Consider the following 17,702-nt stretch of genomic DNA (forward strand, 5'->3'; position numbering starts at 1 on the left):
AATAAAAATATTTTTATTAATTAAAAAGAGAAAAACACTAATCAAAACCAATGATACCATAGTGGAGTATATTTAATGTCATGTTTTCCCTGTACTTGTTTTAATTAGTGTAGTATTTCCTACAGTTATCCTACATGTGTTGATGTTTATCCTGCATTTTTACCTTTAAGACTTCCCAACCCCTTCACTTCCATTGTCTTCATACGCAATACCCAACTATCCAACTTTCTATTTCAGAACTTATCCTACTTTAGCCAGTCTCCTATTTTAAAACATTACTTCAAATACTTCCCTATCACGATACTTGTATAGTGAATTATTTTTTATACTAGGTGTTTTAGAAACACATTTCAAAAATGAAAGATATATTAGTACTTGAAGTTTTACTTATAGTTCGTCAAGTTCAAAAGAATGAATTATTAAAATTTATCTGATTCTTTTTATTACTCTAATTTTGCTGATATTTTGGATATTATGAAGACGAAAATGTTTCTAATTATGCCTTAATAAAACTCATTCTTTTCTATTAAAAGATTAAATATTAATTTTTCTTTTATTTTTGATGTAATAACAGAGAGGAAAGAGCAATTAGATAAAATAAATTCATTTCTTTTTCCAGAGTAGTATGGAGTTATGAGGAGTTTTTGTGATGAAAAAAGTCATGGTTCCAGGTTAGGGACATTATAAACAGGCTTATAACTGATGAGAATAATTGTATAATTAGCTAGTCCAAAAAGTACCAATATTTTCCATTTTGATTTGCAAACAGAATCTTCTATGGAGCTTTTAAAAACAAACTCTCTGAAAGAAGGATCATATAGCCCTATCCCCACTGACTTAAAAATGATAAGCACGACAATTGTCTCATTGGATAGGTTCAGGAAATGGTGGCATAATGATCATTTTCACTGATGAGCATGTGCTATACTACAAAACGGCCAACTCCAGAAGGCAGAGAGAAGAAATGCAGCTGGGAGTATATTACTACTGTCTTCAAGTTGCCAGAACATAAGCAACACAGCCAACAGCAGAACGAGAGACCTTTCATGTCTTCTGAATGAACTAGAATGCAGGACCTCAAAACCATAGGTATCAAAATAATTGTTTTAATAAGAGACCTAACTGGTTGCCAGTTCAAGTGTAGATGAGATGAGACCACTCTCATATGTTTTTAATTTATCATAATCATTAACAGATTAGCAGTTCAGCTTTCAGTCTACTGTGTAATAATAAAATAAAGAGCGAGCAATTTAATTTTAAATGTAAAACCCAGACAAAATAATCTAATTGTGATTTTAAAAACCATTTGTAAGTTATGAAAATCAACTACTGTTTTATAAAAAAATACTGAAGTACTGAAACAAAAAGAATACACGTTTTTACTAAAAAGTTAGAAAATATGACATCAAGTCTGTTCCAGGGGTCACCAAAGAACACAGTTTAACTGCACTCCATGCAAAAGTCCCCATCTTTGTATCACTGCTTTACTCTGTATCTTACTAAGTAGAAAAAAAGATCAGATAACAGCACATGAAGGTATGTTAGTAAGTCACCTCCCCTTCTTCTTCTTTCTAATTGCTTTTCCTTCCAATGATACACCTTTTAGTTTCACAGCAATATTTCTGGTATGGTGATACCCTTTTTCAGAAATATAACATTAAAATTTCCAGTTAAAATTAAGTATCTCCTACAGTTAAGAATTTTAAGTTTGAAAAAAATATAGGTAACAGAAAGGTAGAAAGAACAAGGTTGAAAATTTTAGAGTAACCAGAAAAATGATTCCCTTTATCCTGTTATTATGTACAACAATTATTCAACAGTGGAAAAGGGGGCAAAGAAACTAATTGAATATAACTTCTACACAAGATTTAACCAGCAAGCTAAGCGCAGAGCCCTACTGTAGACTGAAGCAAACAAAGAAGATCCTATATTGCAGCAACGTATGAAATAAAATAAGCCTAAAGTCATTTTCTTTACTACATTTTGAGGATAGAAAAAATTAAAATGCAACTAAATTGAGAGAAATTATTGTTGGGGTATCAGGAGCCAAGAAGATTCAACTGTCCACAGAGTCAAACATCTTCTCCTAAGAGCAGTGTGTTTTCAATATGCACTCTTAAATTTGAACTGGCAGAAATTAAAGCAGCAACAGCCACTGAAGAACTACACAGTTACTAACGGGAAACAGATGTTGCTTACATCAAATTGGGGCAGTTCCAGTCTCAGTTCAACAATTTTATTCCTTTTTTATATTCCCTTTTACTATGAGTCTTTTCAATGAAGGGAAATAAGGCATTTCTTTTGGCTTTCAGTGTTCTTTCCTTAGACGTTTTTATAGTCAAAATTAACATTCAGTGATTTCATTTATTCACTCAGTAATTGTTTATGTACCTACTACATGCTAAGTTCATTAAAGCAATTTATAAACCACGGCATTTACCCTCAATGGGAGATAAATATAACATGGAGGGAGACACAAGTGCATAGTACTTACGGAATACTCTGAGTGAAAAGTACAAAATGTTATTTGAAACTATAAAGTGGAATCTACCTTGTCTTGGGATGCAGACTGGAACAAGCCATGGCTAAAGGCAGAGAAATGAATGGGAGGAGGTCAAGGGAAGGGATGTCAGGGTGTTCTTCAAGGAGAGACAACAGCACACAAAAGGATCTAAACACAATAGACAGTACGGCTTGTTAAGATGCTGGAAAAATTTCTGTGCAGCAAAATTAGAGTACATTAGGTAAGGGAGATTAAAAGGGAGTAGGAGAGAGGGAAAAGGAGAGAAGGGAGACAGAGGGAGAAATAGATGGAGAAGAGGGAGAAGGTAGTGGGAAGAGGAAAGAGGGGGAAACATCGATGGAGGTGGAGGGGAAGGAGAGAGGGGGGAGGGAAAGGGAGAAGAGTGAAGAAGAGGGGAAGAGAAAGCATAGTGGGGAGATGAAAGCAGGGAAGCTATGGTTCCTGTATACTGTATGTCCCTCCTACACTCATGAGTTGAAGGCTTGGTCCAAAGCTAGAGGATCTAATCATTAAGAAGTCACTGATAAGTTGGAAGAGAATGGGCACTATTGAGGTAGGGTCTGGAGGAAGAAGTAGGTTACTATTTTGGAATGTTTCCAAAAGATATAACTTGACAATGTTTTTCTTCTCCTCCCCATCTCCCAGAGCCAGGAACTAAAACCTGTGAAACACTGAGCTGAAACAAATCTTCCCCCCCTTAAATTATTTGTTATTCTGTTTCAGTAACAGAGTTGACTAGTGTAAGGACTAAGTAGGGAAGTTGGAGCTATTTTATACAGCATGAATCTCAGAGTTCACCACACACATATAAACAGAGATTTTTAAAGAACAGACAGAATCAGATTTCTTATTGCTTATTTCTAATACCAGCAAAAATTTAAATACTATTCGGAAGCCTGCAAATTTTCCTTGTTGGGTCTTTTGAAACGCTCTGTTGTATTTAGACTATACTGCTGAAGGGACAGAGGGGAAGGGTATTCCTTTTCCTCAGCTCAGTGTATCCCTTTAGGGACTCTAATCTTTAGAGTTCTGTTTTACCAGGGAAAGCAGCACTTTTTCACACATTAATCAAAGAGATGGTGGGATCATTTTCTGCTCTGAGGACTTCAAACAGTGAGACTGATACATAGGTGCTGTGCCTCTTCTGCAGGGTGTGGTAAAGCTGCAATGAAATGACACATTCATACACTGAAGCTGACAGCCCCCACTGTTACCACACAATACAGATGAGTAGCTTAGTTTTGAGTATCCAATCACAAAAGGTAAATAGCCCTCAATTTTGAGAAGCACTGATAAAAATAAAAAAAAGACAAAAATGGGGGAAATATCTTAACATCTGATATTTTTATTAGGAAATATGATGAATTATGGGTATAAAAATGAAATACTGTGTCAATTACCATATATGTTTTTAAAGGAAAGATATGGAAATCATATGTATATAATGATTTCAAGTAAAAAATTTTAAAATGACAAAGAAAGCACAAAAAACTTATGATAGCATTAGAAAACTTTTTCCATAATTTATGTAGTGCAGATACACTATGCCAAAAGATTCTTTAGTAAGCCCCTTAGCAATGGTGTCTAACATGAACTTAACATACACCAGACAAGATTTTGGGCACTCCATATTAATAAACTCTAAAAATCCTTATCAAAACTCTATTTTAGAGTAGGCTCAGAGCCAAATACCTAATCTAAAAGCTGGTTAAGTGGTAAATGGGAGAGGCATGGTGTGAATCAGGCAATTGGGCTTTACTCTACCTATCAAAAATGCAGATTTGAAAACATATCCAGATCTAAGCAAGGACTTACCCTTTTTCATAAATCTAAAGTATTCATTGCTGATTCTCACAGAACCAAAGAGTCTTATGTTCTTTTGGGATTGTAAATTAAAATGATATATGTGTAGGTATCACAGATGTATATCACAAATGGTTAGAAATTACACTTCAGTGGCTTTTTATTGATAGCTTATAGGTAAGCATATACAGACCAATTGCCTCTTGTCTGAAAAGCTTTGGATCAGAAGTATTTCAAATCTCAGAGTATTGTAGATTTTCTGCTATTTGCACAGATTTTACTAGTAGAACATTCCCAATCTGGAAACCTGAAACCTAAAATGATCTAAAATATGAAATATTTTTGACTGTTATAATGAAGCTCAATTAGGGATACTCAGCCTCTGCCACTGTTGGGACTTACTATCTTTTGGTTATCATAGTTCCTTATCCCAATTTTTATTACCAAAAAAAAATGTGTTATGAGATAATCTTTTTGTACAGTGTGAAGATGTGTTTCTGCTAAGGCACCTCCTGATTGCTTTAATAAAGAGCTGAATGGCCAGTAGCTAGGCAGGAGAGGATAGGTGGGCATTTCAGGGAGATAGAGGAACTCAGGGGAAGAACCTGAGAGGTGGGGAATTCACCAGGAAGCACAGAAGAAGTCAGACATACTGCACCGAGGAGAGGTAGTGAGCCATGTGGCAGAGCATAGATTAATATAAACAGGATTTAAATTTTAAGAGCTAGTTGGAAACAAGTCTAAGCTAAGGCCAAGCTTTCATAATTAATAAGAAGTCTCAGTGTCATTATTTGGGAGCTGGTGGTCCAAAGAAAGTCCGGCTATCTACATGTCTACAGAATATGTTGTAATCAGCATTTACTGTAAATCTAAGTTATAAATCAACCTTTATTATGCATATAAATAATATATAAAATGCTTGTTAAATGCATTGGTCCCAGACTAGCACTTGAAAGTAGATAATAACACTTAAAGCAATTGCTCTGTTTTTTTTTATTTATTTTCAAACACAAAATATTTATGAAGTACTAACAATAAAACATTGTCAAAATATTCTTTGCAACTTTTAACCTTATTTCTTACAACTAAAAGCCAATTCTATACATATAAACAGTTGATCTTATTGTAGTAAAGTGTTAAATAATTATTTATGACACTAGATCAGAGAATTACATACTGTATAATGAAATCTATTATCTGCCCTATGGTCAAATTTTTAAAATTACATTACTAGTAATGTTTTTTATCAGAAAGGAATTAACTATTGTCACACCTGATTTCTTGTCCAGTAGTGAAACTGATCGATATTCTGAATAGTTTCTTCCATCAGTGACATAGGATATTGGAATATGCCAAAGGTAGCTGCAGAAGTAAAACATTGGAGGGTTAGTTCTCTTCCTAATTATTTAGGACTTGATGGTTTAGGACACTAACCGACAGTTTCCAAAATTCTTCCAGAGAGGAAAGCCCTCATTAGGTTTCACAAGAATGATGGTTATAAGACTGGAAACGAGATGGGCTGGGAAGAAAGAAGGACAATAATACCTGGCATCTGAAGCCTGAATTTCTGGTTGCATGTTTAGAAAAAATCTTTCTTGTTGTAGAAGGAGTTCAGTCCCCTTTCTCTGGACAGTCACTATTGGAAATCCTTTCTGTAGGGTCCAAGTTTTCATCATTTTCTTTACATCTAGTGTTTTGTTTGTGACCTATTAAGAAGAATTAATTTTGCTTAATGATAAAAATGTTTAAAAGTTTTAGTTTAATTTGCCTGTTCCTTTTCCTGTCCCTAATGTACTTCATGAAGACCACAAAGAATTGATGCTTAGTTGAGTGTACATTTAAAAAATAAACTAGTTTGGAATATAAGTGAGTGTTTCATAAGGCATGAGCTCTACCATGCTGAAAATAGCAGGTATGCTACCAACCTGTAGAATTTAACATTAGAATACATAAAAGATAAAAGTGTACTTTCAAGCCACAAAACTATGATTTCAAAGACACAACTAGTGAGAAGTAGTATAGGATGGAAGCACTGCCCCTCAGGCCTGAGAAGCAGCAAGCCCAGACTCCTCTTTTTTTCCCACTCTGCTTCTTCAGTGTCAGTCTTTTAAAGAACCAGTTTTGGGGGAGAGCTACAAGGTTATGAGGTCAAGGCTAGCTGCAAAAAATTCTAGTCCCTTAACCGAGTCTCTTAGAGAACAACAGTAAATTCTTTTTGATTAGCATAGATATTATTTTCCCCAAATAATTGCAAAACCTAAAATCTGATGTCTCATATTATTAGACCCTGTAAAGCTCATGAACCCCCAAGACACCAGGTATCAATGATCAAGAAGAGATTCACACACACACAAAAAAGTGGTCTTTTTAAAGCAAGAAGGCTAAATTTTATGTTTTAGCTCACTTTTCTGGATTACATATAGGTGTAAATTCAAGCCACTACAACATCATAAAACCTACACTATTACATCACTAAGGAAGGCTCTACCTCAAGCACCATATGCTGCTTAAACACAAAAGTATAGAACAATGTTTTCCATTTTCATTGAGGTATTAATCGTATCTTTCTCATGGCTCTGACCTATTTATTTCAGGACCAGAGGCTGGGAAGAAAAGCAAGGTACTTTGAGAACTTTAAAGAAGAGACTAGTATACAGTCTTACATGAATGCTAAAAAACCCCAGGAACTAGGTTGGGATGGGACAACAACATTTGCAGTGAGTGATAAAGGCAGGCATATGTTCCAAATGTCAAAATATGTATGAATGGGAACTAAGTAAGTGATAGCTCTTCACTGAAATGCCAACATATGATTGGAGGGGAAAAAATAATACAGAAGCAGGTGTTAGGGAATAAGAATTAATTCCTTATCTCAAACAGAACTCAGTAGGGAGTCCTATCTTCTGGTCAAGAACTTAATACTACAAAAATACCAACAATTCAGAGTGGGCAAGCAAGAATAAATGAGGCACATTCAAAGCAAAGGAGTTCTTGACTCAGTATCCATAAGACTCTGAAACTATGTGTGATGTCTTGCATGTATGTGGTTTTTCTAAGGCAAATGACAAAAACTTTATCAGATTTTCAGATATATCTGTGATCTTGAAGAGCACAAAGAACTACCAGTTTAGATCAGAATAACAAACTCAAGCTTATGAGAACTGTGCAGTCAACATATGTACCACAGACATGCTGGGTTCATACACTGCTCTGAAGACTAATTCTACCTAATTACACTGCTTGTTAGAAAATAGAAGTGTAACAAATTCCAAAGAGAGAAACAACTCAAGGGAAGTATGTAACTCATGGTACTCATTGATGTGATGTCATCTTGTGATATATCATCTCCTGAGAAGGATCTGGGCCTCCAAATCAAGAGATTCATAAGGTTCCATACAGTATCATTAACTGAAGGTAGAAAAACTAGAAAACATATAGGAAAATAAATTTTTGCAAAAAATCAAGCATCAAAAATATGTAATATTCATTAATACTGAGAAGAAATTTTTTTCTTACCCAACAAAAGGAATGGAGATTAAGGTACAGAACGATTATAGTTACCCATGGCCAGATCCTTTTTTTGTAACAATACAAAAAATTCATTTCTTGACTTTAATGACAAATATTTATATGCTAAGCTCTATCTTCTCTCTCTTAAATAACTATCATTGGTACCATGTATATGTGTGATAATTGGTACCATTTATATGTGTGATAGAAATATAAACAGAGGACCTCTCATAGTTCACAGACAGGGATGAACTATCCAGGCCACTTACCTCATTAAAACTGTCCCAGAGATCATCGCTTTGAATGGATGCATAACTGTGATTGTGCAGGTAAAGAATGATAGCATGCTGAAACACATCTTCACTAAGGTAAGTCTTCAACATCAACAAGAGAGAAGCTCCCTGTCCAAAAATTGAAAAAAAGTGGAAAAAATAATGAACTATTGCAGGCCATAGGATCAAGAATCTAAATTGAAAATATATTATTTCTAAAACACACGATTTCATATATGCAACGTAGTTATAATACATTATTAGTCTTGTATACATAGATGTAAACTGTGTTCAAATACAATTATTTAAAGATATAAACATTAACAAAGGTAGTTAGATTCCTATGCACACTAAATCTATCATGAGCCATTTTTTGTGGTCTATCAGTGTACATTGTTTTCATGTCAGCATTAAAATGGTAAACATTTGTGTATTTTTAGTAGAAGCACATGACAAATTTTCTATGGCATCTCATCTCCCAGCTCCAATTCTTAAAGTGCTACCTGCACCCATGTACATACACCAAGGAAGGCACAATTAGTTAGCAGAGCTTTCAAAATCTCTCTGATGGTAGCAACTACATTCTAATTTTAGCCTCCCATGTTGCAGAAATAATCAGGATCTTTCTTCTTCTGAATGATGTCTACACTAATGAATATATAGAGGAACAAGCAAACACTAAGATTCCATAGCTGGGCTTGCAAGTGTTCGGGCATTACTATACCCCCTCACACACGCTACTTTTCTAACCAGGAAGCAACTACCTGTTTGGTGTCTTTTCTGAATTGAGAGAGAAGTCACATTGTCCTATTTGCAATTGATATCATTTTCTTTATCTGGTTTATGTTTATCTCTTCTATACTGAAGGCTAGTTGGGGTGAACAATTCAAAGATACAACTACAGAAAATAGTGCCTACTACAATGCCTAGTAGCAGACATTAAACAGTATTTGAATAAATTTCACTTGTTATAAAAATGTAGCACTATCAAGTCATCAAGATTTTAAGTATAGATAAATTTAATAGCTATTCCACTCTGCTTTCACTCTAAATTTATTCTATAAATTTAAGCATTCTTATTCTTTATAGTCCCTTCTTTTTTTCTACATGATGAACTTTCTTCTCTGTACTATAATATTCCCATTAATAAAACACAAATGTTAAACATTCTCTTACATACATACACACACACACACACACACACACACACACACACACATCAATGACTCTCAACCATTCCTTAACTTCATGCCTCCTCTAGTTATCACACTAGTTCTTGCTTCTCATTTGTAGTAAAACTCTACTGTCATCAACATTTGCTCTCTTCCCATTTCTTTTATACCACAGATGAACTACTACTCTACTAGCAATATCATGACCAAGGTCACTGGTGAATTTCTGGTGCCAGATCAATCTCACTTCTCTTACTTGCCTTATTAACAATGCACTGATAGAAGTTAATATGATTGATTTCCCATTCCTGCTTGAAAGTCTTTAGAGACCCAGCCTTGGGATAGTGTTCCTAATTTTATCTCCCATCCAGGGTCTTTTTTTTTTTTTTTTTTTTTTTTTTTTTTTTTTTTTTTTTTACTGAATCTTATCCTCCCAATGACTAAAGTTTGGTGTGCCCTGCCATTTGCTTTTTCATTGCTCCCAACTCTAGGGGCTTTAGCCTCCTGATATATATATATATATATATATATCTAACTAGATTTTACTTTTGAATTTCAGACTTGCATTCAACTACCTACTTGTGCATTAAGGATCATTAATAAATAAAGTAAGAGATACTGGCTATCGGCCCTCATTGAGTCAGTTGATCAGATAACTGAGATGGTACTTAGTGATGAGCAGGTAGGAGGCATACACAGCACTGATGCACTGGAGAAATGGTTGACTTGTACCAAGGCAGGACAGCATGAACGTTTCCATAACTCAGAATGACATGCCGTTCAAAATTTATGAATTGTTTATTACTGGACTTTTCCTTTTAATATTTTTCATAGGATGGTTAGTAATAGGTAACTGAAGCCACAGAAAATAAAACTTCAGATAAAGGGAAATTAGTGTATATATTTTTAGACCAAATTAAACTGTTGATTTTTTTTTGTTAAAAGTACTATAATTTCCTTCCTTCCTGATGAAGGCTTGAATCTGGAAAACATTTCTGCCTTACCCTGTCACCTATCAAGTTCTTCAAGTTCGAAACTCATCTTACTTTTAGATCTGTTTTCTTCCCATTGCTAAGACCACTCATTTTGAATGTTCACCACTGCATGTCTGACATTCAGTGTCACGTCTCATTTTTGTTTCCTCCCTACTGTAATCCACTTTATAAATTGAATCCAATTTAAGTTTTCTAAATATCAAGTTTAAACAAGTCATCCGTATATTAAAAAATGCCTAGATTCTTATGGCATTCAGGCCCTGCTGCAGCTGAGGGTCATGCTTCCTTTCTTACCTTTCCAACTCACTCTGACTCCATCTCTGCATAAATGTCACTGCCCCTGCCACCAGCACTCCTGGTTCTTCTCTGCGGAGCAAATTATTCCATTCATGCCCCACCCTGTTACTTGTGTTCCTAGAAACATTTCAAATCTCTACTTCTGAGTATCTCTTCAGCATGCATAAATTCTCTGTACTAATTCAGCACATACACCTTCTCTTACTCTTCCACATGTATTTACCACCCAATTTTGAGCTTTTTTTATAATATGGGTTCTATCCTCAAATGTTCAATGTGTTTTCTTCTCTATCTAGCACAGGGATTTACTAGCCAAGTAATCTGGCAATCAAACACAAAGGGCTAATCGAGAAAAAAAAAAGGCTAATTGGTTTTAACATCATCCTCTGACATTATAAATTCGAGTAACACTGGTACCACACTGTTCTCCAACCTGCTCAGATTCCAACTGAGCTTCTACTTTCCATCCACAAACCTGGTGCTTATACTTCACACCTGAAGGGTAATCATAGTCGTCAATTATTAAAATAACTTTTTTGCTTAATTATTTTGGTGATCTTGATTCTGGAAAATACCTCAATTCTGAGTAAGAAAGGGCTTTGCTCAGGTCCTTCTTTTCTCAGAACACATTCTATTTATAGAACAATAGATAAAACAAATTTTGAAAGATGAATTCTTATAGAATCTGCTTCACTGCATGGATACTAATCACAGTAACTAAGAGGGAAACAGAGAAAGAAACACTCACAAAAGTTAAGACAAAAGTTTAAAAAGATTGACATGCTTAAAATTTAAACAGTATAATAGGATACCCCCAAATCAATATTTATTCAATTTTTAATATGAATTAAGCTGTTTGCTGACTTACAAAATGAATTTAAAGTCTATTAAAAGTATATTTTTTAGCTGGGTGGTGGTGGTACAAGCCTTTCTTTAATCCCAGCACTTGACAGGCAGAGTCAGCCAGATCTGAGTTCATCATGGTCAGGCTGGTCTACAGAGTGAGTTCCAGTACATTTCTTTTGTGCACAGTAATACCTTAAAATAGGAAAGAGAATCAAACATCTCTTCTATTTGCTCTGAAGACTGAACAGATGATGATATTGGATGGGATGAATTCAAGGAATCTTTCCTCATGGTTTTCAATCGAGCATCTAGGAAGTCTTCATACTAGTAAAAAAATTAAGAGGTAGGAAGTCATTACCAGTGTAAAGGCAATTATACATTTACACAGATTATGAAAATTGCTACAGGATAAAAAATTCAGGGTTTACTAAATTTTAGCATATAAACTACTGAAAATACAGTATATAAATATTCCTTAAATTTAAAACTGTACTTAAAATTGAGGGACATAAGAAAGAGCATAAATGTAAAATTAAGAATCTACAACTAATGAAAGCAAATTTCCAAATCTGAATATCCAAGGTAAATATTCATTCAACAAAGATTAAAGCACATTTTTAAAATAAAAGTTGAAACTTAGGACAGAAACTTGGTCCTAATCTTGAGTTTCTGTTAAAAATAATATACAATTCTTAGTTAAGGTTATTTTATATAAAGTACAACCCAGCCTGAAAGCATAGCTCAGCCAAGAGTGTCCCTAGAATGCATATTAGAATTTTAAGCATTCTGGGCACCCCCAAGTGGTGAGACTGTGCATTTCATTGCTTAATTAAGTAGCACACTTAATACTACTTAGTATTCCAACTGAAAATTACTTAAGTTTTAAACATGCCCTGTATACAGAAATGTCAAACTGGAAATTCTCAAGAGTATTACTTCAAGAACCTGAATAATGTCTGCAGGGAGTCTAACAGCAAGTCACAGAATTTTAGAGTTGAAAACATTTCTATATGGGAGGTTTTCCTATAGTTGAGGGACCCATGTTCATGCTTTCTCTCAGCTGCCCAATAATGCTTGAATCATTTCAGCAATATCTGTCAAATTATGGCCTACTATGTCTGAACATCTGTGAGTACAGGAAATACCTCCAAACTCTGACACAGCTCACAGCATAATAACTCTCTCTAAGAGGATGCCATTCAAGTCTTTGAAACAGGATGATATGGTTTGTACACAGCCAGGACAATTTATTTATTTATTCATTCACTTATTATTTTAGCAACTTATATGCTGTTTAAGAACTGCCGGGAGAGTACACTCAGTGACTATTGAAAAGCAATATTGAAGTCAGTCTTCATTTCATTTCTCTTTATAGAAATATTTTATGTTTTTTAACAAAACAAATTTTCCAACTTTATCCAAACTCCTTCAAACAGAAAAACCACATCAAAAGTAAAATGTAGCAGTTAAAATATTCATCCTGATGTAAAAAACTATGATCACACATAACTATTTCAATGTTCAATGAACTACATCAATAAGTAGGAGTGTGATTCTAATTGTAAAATCTCCAGAATTATAGATGTGGCTATAGCTTTCTAAAAATGCTTAGAAAACACAATGCTTAGAAAACACATGGTAAATAACTCATAACCTCTCTATTCCCTCCTCATAAAATAATGAAACACAGTACTTACACTGTTGAGCTCTTTGAATATTTTTTCCACAGAGAAATACTCCATGAAAGTTGCAAAGCCTTCATTTAGCCACAGGTCATTCCACCACTGCATTGTAACCAGATTACCAAACCACTGTAGGAAAGACAAGCTAGTAACTAGTATGACATGTATATTCAAAGGAATCTCTTAACTGGATTAACTATCAGCTAATTACAGATATCAAATAAAAATACCTTAAAATAGACTGTATCCAGAGTAATTAAAGACATAAAAGTTACACAAACTGTATTAAAAATAAAGAATTTTAAAAGTTATATAAACTTATTTTAGAAGTAAAATAAAAATGTCAACATTTTACCTTAGCTGAATGGGAAAAGAAGCAGAAAAGACTATGAATATATTTATTTATTAAAATGTGTATGAACTTTTAACATACAGTATACATTAAACTATATAGATAATGACTATTTTAAGTTGCTTCGTTAAAGTGAGACTTCTTAGATAATTAAATTATCTGATCTAATACCAAGTTAGTAAGATTATTTTCCATTGTATGTGCAATCTTCTATGACAACTAATGATTTTCCTATTGTCAGAGGGTCTGGATTTCATGCTTCTCTTTAATTACCTGAGTTCAAGACACAATTCACACAAGATTCGAGTAACATTCTTATAGAAACCTGGTATGTGTGTGCATGTACGTGCACACACACACACACACACACACACACACACACACACACACACAGAAGAAATCAGAGAATTCTTTAAATGCTTTCTTACATATGGTAGTAAAAATAAGGCAAAGGGTAACAGATCTTTCTACGTCTCTTTTGGGTATGGAGAGATGGCTCAGCAGTTAGCACTTGCCCTGCAATTCTGAGGACCTGAGTTTGAATCTCAGCAACCATGTAAGAAGCCATCATGTAATTCTACACAAATATCTGCAATCCCAGCTCTAGGGAGGTACAAACGGGCAAATCACTGTGGTCTGTGAGCTCCCAATCTCACTAAATGTGAGTTTTACACTTGTAAAGAGACCCTGCCTCAGAACAGGTAGAGGGATAGAAGAGGACACCTAATGCTCTCTTCTCTGCTTCACATGTGCACCCACATACTCATATATTCACAGACAGACAGACAGACACAGACACATACAGGCACACACACATACACAGACACAGGCACACACAGACACATACAGGCACACACACACATACACAGACACAGGCACACACAGACACAAACACATACAGGCACATATACACATACACAAACAAACAAACTTCTTTTAAAAATACTTGCAATAAAAGGTGGTCATAGGGTATACAAATTTTTCAGTGTAGACTTGGTTTTATTTCAAATCAGTAGCAAAAAATAAGGTTATTACTACAACAAAACAAAATTACTTTTGAGAGTTCAATCATTAATTTTTCTAAGCTCCTTCTCCCACATTAATTGAGAACCCAGTTATAGCAGGAAATAGAAAAAGAAATTTGGTCAGTTGGGTATGAGAGCCCACACCTATGATCTGGTACTCAAGAGCTGAGGCAAGAGAAATTTGAGCTACACAGTAAGAAGGTTTTGACTTAATAAGGGGAAGGGTATAACTGAGGGAAAAATTCCATCCTACAAGGTTACGAGCAGCTGGTAGTTGCTAGATGTGATGCAGATATGTATTAATAAGGAGAAAATTATATTCAATGGTTAGGGAATTTAGCTCAGCAGTAAAGTACTGTCTAACAAATACAAAGTTCTGGGCTTGGCCCCAGCACTGAGGTAATAAAAAAGATAATCTGAAGATAACATTTATTCTTCAAGGCTTAATGCTAAAATTTAATAGCTGTATAAGTTTAAGCAAATCATTTCTTAGACTAAGTCTCAGTTTCTATACATGTAAAATGGAATTACCACTCACCTTAGACATTTGTGAGATGAGATAATGGATGTGAATATGAACTTCTAACGGATATTATTTTACCTTGGCCATTAAGTTTGTATTAAAAGCATCATTTTCTATATAAAAGCAACACTAAAACCACAGGAGAGTAACGTACTTAATAATATACAGGTGTTTACTAAAACTCTAGGGCTTTTGGTGTAATAGCACTGGTTGATAATACCTGATGTGCCAGTTCATGAGCGATGATCTTAGTAACCAGTTTTCTATCTGCTACTGAAGAACTGGCATTGTCGTACAGAAGAGTCTCTTCTCGGAACGTAATCAGGCCCCAGTTTTCCATTGCTCCCGCTTCAAAGTCAGGAATGGCCACCAAATCTGGACAGAACAAGAATAAAGAGATCAATTTCTCATCTAAGGAACTCTCTAAGTCAAGATGCTCTACCCAGTAAAGACACTGAGATCTTCCATGAACCTTAACACTGAGAATCTTCCTTTTTCTAGATCTACATGCTATGTACCTGGCTCTCAGATGAGGAAGAAATGATAAAACCCTTTTGTGATCAACAATTCTAATGTTTCCAAACAAAGAAAAAAATAGCCCATTTCCCTTACAATGAATCAGACTGGAGTAAACAAGGCAAAGCCCAGGTCAAATCCCACTATGTTCTTCAGAACCAGCATCACACTGAACTCAGAAGTTAAATCTTGTTTTCATGGGCTCCCAGTATTTACTTTTTAATATTTGAATTGGAAATTTCTTGAAAGTTAGTTAACCTCCAAATGGAGCCCTAAGCAAATTCCTACAACCCATAAACTTATAAGTTTTATAAGTAACTTAAAGTTCAAGTTTAAAAAAACTTATAGATTGTAAATAATCTTAATAAATACAATTTTTACAACATAAACAATTTTTCTTGGTGGTGGTGACGCACGCCTTTAATCCCAGCACTCGGGAGGCAGAGGCAGGCAGATCTTTGTGAGTTCGAGGCCAGCCTGGTCTACAATAGCTAGTGCCAGGACAGGCTCCAAAGCTACAGAGAAACCCAGTCTCGGAAAACAAACAAACAAACAAATAAACAAAAAAAACCCAAGCCAAAACAACAACAACAACAACAAAAAAACCAACCTAATAATTTTTGCAAAAGCTTTTTCTAAAAAATCATTTGTGAAGCAAATCTTCATTACAAATTGCACTAAAAAGCAAAGGCACTATTAATAGCTTACCCAATTTCTTAAGTGGGTATTGGATTTCAAAGTAATTTTGATAAAATTCAAGGAGCTTTACGGTTGTGTCCAAGGCATGGTGAACTTGATCAATCTTTTCTGGTACAGCATATATAGAAACCTAAAGAGAAACATAATCCATAATGTAAATTGGTAAAACTAAAATGCCATGACACTCATCTGGGCATTGTTAGGACCAGCAAATTAAAGAAGTGCATATCATATGAGATCTTTTAGGATAGAAATTCTTGCTTATAATTCTTCCAATCACACAGAACAAGTCATCTATATCCATATCCACACAAAAGAATTACCTAGTGTTTTAATTTTTTTAAAGTTTTTTCAATAGTTCAAATAAACTGTGTTACATCTCAAAGCAAACTATATGCACTAGCCTAATTTTACAATCTTACACTCTGAAGACATAGAAATGCTCTTATCTGTGGACTACACCGATGATGAGTTATCTGCAGCACAAACTGAGGTGTTAATCCTTTTGGCACCTACTACCATGCCTGTACTCCAATGGGCACTAAATACATATTAGTAAACAAATATTAACTTGAGTTGTTGGTTTGCTTTTATGGATCATGTAATATTTAAAAAATCCTAACATTAGACACCCTCACTATAATTCTGGTCTCACCTTGCTCATTCACTTCAGGGTACATACTCATGAAAAAGCAAATATAAGAAAGCACACAGGTTGCTTAAATACCTATGCTTTCTACATACCATTTGGTAGACAAATGAAAAGTTTAAGTACATATGATATGGTTATTAAAGAAACTGAAATTTGACCAAGGGATGAAATTATTCTCAATCCTAGAACACTATTAGGAGAAGGGGTAGTTTGGATTTTTTTTTCTTACTCTCTAATTCTTTTTCTTTTCCTTAAAAAAAAAGTGCAGCTTAGTCAATATAGAAAGTTCCAGGATGGCCAAGGCTACACAGAGAAACTCTCTCTTAAAAAACAAACAAACAAAAACCAAACAACAACAACAAAAAAAAAAAAACAAAAAAGAAAAAAGGTAAAGAACATGTGCTTTTAACTTCTTAATGCATAAACATCTCTTCATTATATTTATATCAACCTTATTCTAAAATAATGATAAAACAGTAGAAAATAAGGAGAACAATGTATCTAGTTAGAAATTTTTTTTGTCATTTTGTGGTCTGAAGGATTTAAAATATGGCTACGTGCATATTAGGGTACCCCTCTACCACTCAAGCTATTTCCCGAGGCCTCTTTCTACTTTTTATTTGGACTCAGGGTCTCAGTAAGTTCTCCAGGCTCAATCTGAACTCACTTTGTAGCTCAGGCACATCTTGAACCTGTGATTCTCCTGCCTTAGCATCCTGAGGAAGTAGTATTACAGGTCTTCACTAAACAATAACATGCCTTAAACAACAGCTTGGGTTCGGTAAGAGAACACTAATTAATTACTACTAAATGGTGACTTAGGGTACAGTTCTG

General features: G+C 34.6%; 1 protein-coding gene across 1 annotated transcript in view; it reads right to left on the reverse strand.

Annotated features, from left to right (window-relative positions):
* Positions 1 to 17,702, reverse strand: part of Lnpep (leucyl and cystinyl aminopeptidase) — a 98,977-nt gene that overhangs the window by 21,219 nt on the left and 60,056 nt on the right. Inside the window, exons 5-11 of the mRNA XM_048421785.3 lie at positions 16,226 to 16,346; positions 15,222 to 15,376; positions 13,117 to 13,230; positions 11,612 to 11,743; positions 8,107 to 8,238; positions 5,873 to 6,033; positions 5,601 to 5,689 (exon numbers count right to left, since the gene is read on the reverse strand). Of these exons, the coding sequence (XP_048277742.1) occupies positions 5,601 to 5,689; positions 5,873 to 6,033; positions 8,107 to 8,238; positions 11,612 to 11,743; positions 13,117 to 13,230; positions 15,222 to 15,376; positions 16,226 to 16,346 (904 nt within the window). The remainder of the gene's footprint in view (positions 1 to 5,600; positions 5,690 to 5,872; positions 6,034 to 8,106; positions 8,239 to 11,611; positions 11,744 to 13,116; positions 13,231 to 15,221; positions 15,377 to 16,225; positions 16,347 to 17,702) is intronic.

The sequence above is a fragment of the Myodes glareolus genome, chromosome 1 (genome assembly GCF_982192425.1).
Source record: "Myodes glareolus chromosome 1, mMyoGla1.1, whole genome shotgun sequence".
Classification (NCBI taxonomy): Eukaryota; Metazoa; Chordata; class Mammalia; order Rodentia; family Cricetidae; genus Myodes; species Myodes glareolus.